This window comes from Populus nigra, chromosome 7, assembly GCF_951802175.1.
Source record: "Populus nigra chromosome 7, ddPopNigr1.1, whole genome shotgun sequence".
Lineage (NCBI taxonomy): Eukaryota > Viridiplantae > Streptophyta > Magnoliopsida > Malpighiales > Salicaceae > Populus > Populus nigra.
In genome coordinates, this window is record NC_084858.1 from 13,291,055 (window position 1) to 13,299,476 (window position 8,422).

General features: G+C 35.7%; 1 protein-coding gene across 2 annotated transcripts; it reads right to left on the reverse strand.

The window, feature by feature from the left end:
- Positions 1 to 812: 812 nt before the first annotated feature.
- On the reverse strand, positions 813 to 7,067 carry LOC133698216 (pentatricopeptide repeat-containing protein At3g02490, mitochondrial). 2 transcript variants are annotated; one of them, XM_062121070.1, is made up of 3 exons: positions 4,916 to 7,067; positions 1,316 to 2,239; positions 813 to 1,241 (listed from the first exon to the last, which is right to left on the reverse strand). In XM_062121070.1, the coding sequence occupies exon 1, from the start codon at positions 6,965 to 6,967 to the stop codon at positions 4,988 to 4,990; it is 1,980 nt and encodes a 659-aa protein (XP_061977054.1). In that variant the 5' UTR covers positions 6,968 to 7,067; the 3' UTR covers positions 813 to 1,241; positions 1,316 to 2,239; positions 4,916 to 4,987. The 2 variants fall into 2 exon arrangements, with proteins under 2 accessions (XP_061977054.1, XP_061977053.1); XM_062121069.1 differs by lacking the exon at positions 1,316 to 2,239.
- Between the last annotated feature and the right edge of the window lie 1,355 nt (positions 7,068 to 8,422).

The window sequence follows — 8,422 nt, forward strand, 5'->3', positions numbered from 1 at the left end:
CCCAAAAACTCCGAAACTTATCACATGAATTCTAGATATATGAATGCTAGGCTCCAAGAAGAAACTTCAACTGTTTTTTTCCCATTATAAATTCAATTCAATATTCGATCAACTTTGTGAACAATAGATACAGATCATTTGTTTGGTCACACTCATGACGTTTTGCTAATTGATGAGTCTTATTCGATCTATTTGCCTGCAGGATTTTAGTGGTAACAATAATGGGAACACACACACACACACATATATAAGCATGGTGGTGTTTTGAAAGGCAATATAAAAAAGGGCAACTGCTGTTACATTTTCTATGTGCAACTCGGAAAGATGAACACTACAATTTTGCATACTCTCTAAGAATAAACAGTGCCGAAAACGCAGAATTAGCTAGCATAATTAAGTTTAGTATTAACCTAATCACCTCATTAAGAGTGGAAAAGTTTGCAATCAAGAACCATTTACAGCAAGTTTAAGTGTGCATGTGAAGTTTTTTTTCTTTTGTTTTTCTGGCAGGCATTCTGCGGAAAGCCTGCATTGTCTTACCCTCTCTAGAAACACATTTTGAAACCCTATGCTCAACTAGAGCATCCACATCTCCATTGAGAACAAAAGCTCATGCTTTGGTCCCCCCCACATCAATTATTCAAAAAGACCAAAACCGGGAAACTACATCAAGGGAACAAGTGGTTGCTTTCCTAATCAAAGCCTAAATCGTATGGTTGGTTTTACTGAGAGTTACTGTTTATGAAATTGTTTGCAAATTATGAAAGGATTTCGAATGACAGAGAATGAACTTTGTATGACAAGAAAGGCGCTTAATCAATATAAAAGCAAATATTAGATGATTCTTTGGTTTTTGTACAAACATAAATCAAGGATATATGTAATGAAAATCTACTCAGCAAATATTTCGGTTACTGATTTTAACTTGATGTTCTGGAACCTTTCTCAATCTACTAGAAACATTTGGATGGATCTCACAGTGAAGTATAAGATGGAAAGTTGAAACACAATGACAGAGATCCACAACATAAGCAGACTTGCAAGATACAAGAACTTTGATTGTAGAATAGTTTCTGCGTTTGCAACGCATATAATGGGTAAAAATGAGCATAGGAGGCAAGTCAGAAGTAGCATTTATATAGACTTCATCACAGCTTCGTGCTAAGTGCTAACCCTTCTCCTATCTTTATGCTGTGGCTTTGGAACATTAATTTTCAAGATACCGACTCAGCTCCCGTAATCTGCAAGCAGATGATAAAGATTTTTATAATATATATGAAGATTTGACACGGTAGGTTCATTTGGCAAAGAATACCAAGTTTGCAAGTATCTAGCGTCCATGATCCTGCTATGAGAAAATGTGCCATTTCAGGTTCAAATTCTGAGCCTTGCATTACATCACCATCTAAAACCTCTTCTTGTTCCAAAGACATATGCGACCTTGGGCATTATATTTCGATTGATTTGTCCTGTAAGAAGCAGAACAAGCAGTATTTTTCCTGACACCAATCCCAGATAGAATTTCTCTATTCTGTCAGTCTGTTACAGCTAAATCACAGCAGGGTGAAAATTCATCTCCTAGCTTTGTCTAGGACGGCAACACATTCTTGACTTGCCTGACATTTTCATACATATTTGATTTCGGAATTAATTTCGTTAGGGCTTGGGAAACACATTCTTGACTGACTAGAGAAAGAAATCATATAAAATTTACTTGGGAAACACAGTGCAATGTCAATGCCATTATGTCAACCCTAGAACTAAATCCCTCAGGAATACAAGTGTTATGACATGGACTAGTTACTTGAATAGTTTAGGATACAAAGCTAAAGGATATTGTAAAGTCATATCCAACCTTCGCATAAACTGCACACAACATAAATTCTAAGCTGCAATGGCGGCAGGTAGAACTGGAGAAACCAATCTTTCCTACCATTAAGTGCAACTTATATTCTGTGAAACAAAGAAAATACAATTGGAAGGCACTAGTTCTCCACAGCTAACATGATACACGGATCACAGGAAAAGGGAACTAAGGAGTGATGAAGAGTGACAGGTTACAATGAGTAATGGTGAAATAGCTTAGACCGGATAGGAATTGATCCTTTCAATGCGAGCAACAGTAATAATGGAAGATCAGCACAAACAGGTGAACATCTCTGGAGAGCATTCAGAAAGGGGGCGAGGGGAACTAGCACACTATCAGTAAGAAACTGGACAGTTGCTTACCCATAGGGTTCTGAATGGGAGGGAAAATCAGTAGTTTAGGGAAATCAACTAGTTGAAACCAGCATGTATATCTCATATAAACAATGACGAAAAATTCACATTTATTTGAACCAATTAACAATTTACTCGACAAAATAATTAAAAACTCAACTGTTTAAATATAATAAAACTTTATGACCTCTATTGTAACATAATTGAGCAGTTAAACAATAATCATAAACAATAAAAGAAGATTAGCGCTTCCAACTTCTAAGCAGACTCATCTTCTTAGCAAGTCTAACACTCAAAAGATAACCGATGACAGAAAGAAAGCAGTAACACTTGGGAAACATGAACAGCACAACGGGCACCATTATGATGCTTGAAGGATGAGGTACAAGCGAGTAGGTGATAGTTTGATTTCAAAACAAAAGCACTCCATAGCATATATTATATCATGTTTGCTTTTCAACGTGATATTTTATATCATTATTAATAATTCATTTGTCAAAAATACTGCTATATAATCTAGGCCATTAAATGAAGAGAAAAAAGAAAAGAAAGCAGTGGAGTTTGCAGTTATCAGACAATAAGAAAATCCTGTTGCAGATAATTTCTTGATAACTCTTAAGAAATCAACAATATTTGTATGCCTGGAATGAGAAGTGTCAGATTCAAAATAAAAACAGAATGTACTGGGTTAAACTAAAACATTAATCGTCACCACAAAAGCAAGACATAATTAAGCCAGCAGGTAGTAGACTTCATATCAAATCTAAAATTGATGTTCACACTTCCTAGCTCTTGTCAACTACTGCCTAAAAATGAGCATTTATTGTATTTCAAGACAAATTCATCCTCAAATCAGTCTCCTACACATAAGTTTGAGGAAGCAGCCAACGATTTAGTATGGATGGTTCACTCTCAATAATAATAATAAAAAAATACCTTGTTTTACTTAGTCCAGTACCTGTATTTATCTTTTACACAAGCAAGAGAGAGCAAAGTCTAGGGACAGCAGCCTAAGGAATGCTGAGACTGTCTAACTGATTTGCACGAAGCCAGCTCTAATTGGGTATAAACACCATAATAGGAAAGAATTACACAATAATTAGACTACTATTAATAGGATTAACTCGTTGGAAGAATCCAACTGCAATGATAAATAAGACTCCAGTCCAAATGGGAAAGAAACACACATAATTAGCTAGAAATTATGAAAAACTTCTTAAGAAACATAGACTGAAATTAGTAATAATCTCATTTTAATAATCTGGCCCACAAACTGGGTGTAAGGAGTAAAGACAGCGGCACAAAGTAGCATGTGCTCAGTGTTGTTAAGGTTACTGATAGTGATATTTGGATGGAGGATACTACTAATGCTATAGTTAGTCAGTATTGGATGATTCTGTTTTTGATATTCATGATTAAACGTCACTATATATCTTCCCAAAGAAAAATAAAAATTAAAGACAACAAATAGAGAGAAAGAAAGAGGGGGAGTAGAATAAAAAATTGTCTGCTTTTCCTTTCTTATGGGATCAAGAGAGAAACACATTAAAAACATAGCTTTAAGGTTCCAATGCACAGATTCCAAATACTGTTTACTGTAACTACTACTACTGGTTTCTTATATTTCCATTTTATTAAATTAAACAGGTTTAATGTGTCATACACTCATATAGGCACAAGTATAGTCTCTATATAACACCATGTCAAATAGAATACACAAAGCCCAGGTCATGCCATCCAACTTGGTACAGTTAAAGAGGGCCAAATAACAATGAAATGTAACTTCAAATGTCTTTTACCCAAATGTCAAAGAAGAAATTCCAGTCTGCTGCTGCTTCAAAATAGGTCAGACATGAGAGATAGAATTCACCACCCTTTCTTGCAACCATCAAGATAGAAGGCTGGAAATGTCAGAGGGCCACTTATAATATTGGGTTTCAAGACAACTAGTCAGGTTTCCTATTAACGGGACAACTATTTACCTCATTAAAAAGAAAATACTCTTCTTACAATGTCTGGGACAAATCAATTTGACTCCCAAAGGATGCTCTATCAAGAAATAGATTTCATAGTTAATACCAAACCTCGACTATATTGGATATTTACTCAACCTCATAATTATCAATAAATTTGTAGGAGAACTACAATATATTTAAAGGTTTAGGCAACAAAGAGCATCAATCAAACACAAAGTCTAGAAACAAAATTATTTCAAGATGATAAAATACTTGCTTAGCATACCACAAAACAGACAGGATGACAAAAAAAAAACATTAGGTCATTGAGAAAAGATAAAGGAAGCTTTGTTTTGGGGGTAAATCTTACAATTTGACAGCATCAAGGCAGACAGCAAAGTTATTTAACAAAGTTCAAGAAAACTAAAAATAGATGCCATAACACCAGATGCATAACAGGAATGAACTAAACAAATTTACTTCTTTCAGTAGCACAACTAACAATTGCACAGCAGTTCAAGCGCAAGAAAAATGTAAAAACCCAACTACTTGACCATAACTTCAGAAGTTCAAATGCAAAGTGCGACTCATGCTATAAGCAAGCATGAAACAAAACAGCAGGATAAGAAGAAGCAAGAAATACTTCAGAAACATGAATCACTAAATCTTATTTTCCACTAGACAAAATTAATCATACACTGAAAGGAAACAGTTTCAAGCAGTATAGAAAGCGTTCGTACCAAAATTTGTGAAACAATGACATTCTGCATTGACATCACAGAATACTCTACGTCATATACTCCAACAAAAGCCTACACAGATACATCTGTAGCGGTAGTATCGTTACTAAACTTCTTGGAACAGAAGAGATTCAAAACATCAGCACGGTTCCGAATGTAAATTGGGCATTTAGACAAGAAATCTTGTGCTTCGCCATGCCTTTTGGCCTTGAAAAAGGCTTTAAACATTCGAAGAGCAACAGTTATAGATGGAAACTTCTTAGTGGTCATAGCATTCATAAAAGCAATGGCATCATCACCTGTTCCAGACTTTGATACGAACTCAAAAAATGGATCTATAAAGGGTGGAATGCCATGGCTTTGCATCAAACCCAACAGGTTTAAGGCATCCTTAAAGGCACCCTGAACCAGTAATTTACTTATCAATACTTTGTATGTAGTCTGCCAAGGGCATAAATGATTTTGACAGACATAATCACGCAAAAGATTGCATGCATCCATCGCTCTGTTCTTGCGGCAATATGCATTTACCAACAACTCAATGGCATAACCAGCACCAGAAACTCCCTTTTTCTCAACCATTATTTTGAAACAGTCAGATGCTTTTTCAAGATCCCCAGATACACAATGCCCTTCAATTAAAGATGCCCAAGCCTTGTAACTCAAATCTCTACCAGATGATTCCATATGATTCACAAATTCATTTGCTTCATCATTCTTACCAGCACTAGTAAGCCCAAATGCAATCTTTCTCTGCAAATTACCACTAGCTACAAAGCCAGCTACCTTCATTTCTCTTAAAACCTTATTGCACTCACCAAATTTACCAACATTAGTTAGAGCTTTAAGAACTGCATCAAGCATAGCATCTGTCAAAACATTCCCGTGGCCAGTAAAGATTTCCACAACTCTTGAAAACAAACCCATATCCAACTGTTTACCAACTACTATTTTCCTCAACAAATAGGTGCAACATTTAGCTGAAGGCTTATTTGCACCAGTCATTGCAAACTCGTATAAATCTATGGCCTCCTTAATCATTTTCCTACTCATAAACCGTGCTAAAACAGTATCAAAAGTCCCCGTCTCCATTTCAAACCCATTACTCCTCATTTCATCAATTACCTTCCAAAACCTGTCAATGCAATCCTCCCTCCCCAAAACCCTAGCCATTGCATTATAACTCCTTCCATCATGCTTACACAACTCACTGTCCTCAACCCACCTAAAAAATATCAATGCTTTCACTGGCTCCATCACTAAATGCTCCAACACAATCTTCACTAAGTCACTCGAAAACTCTACACACAAATGCTTAATTTCCCCTTCAACATCCTCTCCCCAAACCTTATTCCTAACAATCCTACTCACTCTCAAACCAATCTTTTCCACCGAGTTATCCACTGATCCCATTGCAAAAACCCCTTTTAACTTCTCTAAATCATCATTTAACCCTTCTTTCTCAAACTTCTCCTGCACTCTATCGCGCGTGACCCCTGACACGCCATGACCCTTTATCTTCATTTTGTCAACTAAATCCCAAAATTCCACAACCAAACCATTAACCCCCAAAATCCCTAACATCCAGTTATAACTTTTAGAGCTCAATCTCCCACTATCCTTCTCCAAAACCCAATCAAAAAACCTCTTGGCCACTTCCGGTTTTGATTCCAATGACTTCAAAACTTTCAAAACCAAGTCATGACTAATAACAACACTATTCAATTCCAATTCTTTACTAATATCATCAAATTCATCAAACTTGGTAAAAGCGTCACAAACAAGCAAAACATGATCCGGGTCTTTTGTGTGCTCAACTAATGATGCTTCAGATGAGAAATTACGAGCAAATAATGGGGTTTTGTTACAAATATTGGGTTTTTGTAGGGTTTCAGAGAAATGAGAGTTTTGTAGTGCAAGTGTGTGAAGTGAAGGAGACAGTGAGCGAAGTAGAGAAGGAGAGTGTTGCTGTAGTACCTGGAAATGATTGGAAATTTTGAGAGATGATAGCGGATACTTTCGGTAGAGAAGAACTCTCCATGAGTGTCTCATTGCTACAGTGTAAAGTTAGGGTTTTTGAGGAGCTTGAGAATCGGAGATTTAGGAATGGTGTGTGCTAAGAAGTGAGCGAGCCAGAGGTGTGTTTCCACTTTTAGGGTTTTAATTTTAGTTATAGTTTTTTTTTAAAAAAAAATTGTATTTACTCTTCATCTCTGGAAATATTTCCTTATACTTTCTTTATTATCTTTTTTCAAGTTAAAAAATTTGGTTATGTTAGAAGTAATGTCTATGTTTAACTTATATTACTTAATAAAAATATTTATTAGATTTTTTTATTACCGGATCTTATATTATCTAATCTCATATGCAAACTTAATGTTATCATATTCAAACTATCTTAGAAAAAAAATAAATTAATAGTTTCTTATCATGTACTATTTCTGTTATTTTATTGTCGTAGGACTTAATATGAGTCATTAGACATTAAATTTCAATGTATTTAATAAACTTAGGAACACAAAACTTCTTCAATACAACCATATTTGAGATGATATATATTTTTGTAGCATGTATGGGTCATACAAGTCTACCTCTTTCAATAGCCCTACTTCTAGATTCAAGTGTTGTCATCTCATCTTCATCAATGTCATCAGATGACTTTATCTTGTGGGACTCATTTGTGAATGTATCTGAGACTGCGGGTGTCGATGTTAGTGTCATCAATTCCACAAATGCTAGATTATGTTGGGATCTTGAGCTCGTTCTCCTGTTATTTCTTTGGGTTGAGTTGCCACTTGATTTTGAACAAAAGTGGTAAGTCTATTGGAAGGACCTTAACCAGAGGCATTCCTTGGTGTTTGCTCGAGCAAGCTGATGAGGCAAGCTACACTAGCCTTTAGAGACTCCAACTCTTCTTGGAAATGAGCATCACAATGAGCGCTTTCTTTATCTTCCATGTTTCTCACTCGAAGTCGAATGTTATAGACTTTGTGAATTGGAGTTTTTTAGGGACCTATAGTTTAACCTGGTGCATGAATGTTATTTACGATGAATGGATGTATGCATATGGATGCACATCAGGTATGGATGGTAAAAACCCATAGTTTGATCATCTTAGACTCTTTTTAGGAAAACCATGGTTGTAGCTTAGAAAATCCTATAGAGTTTAAGATTATTGATAAGGTTTGTCTTATGCAAAAATGAATTATTTGGGAGTTTGCACCTTAAAGGCGAGTTTTAAGCCATTACATAAAAGGGTAGGCTCATTACCTGATTTCAAAAGGGTTTATGAGTTCCTAGTGACTACCTTTCGTGAAGACAATATAAGGGTTTATGAGAAATGGTTAGGGCACAATGTGATCGCCATTACTGAGTAAAAACTCAACTCATAGTTGAATGTTTTACGAATATGAATCCCGATTGAAAGTCAGAGGCAGACCGTCACTCCCCACCTAACCTAAAAATAGATTTATTTGGAATAATTAAAATGTATGAAGGCATCAATAC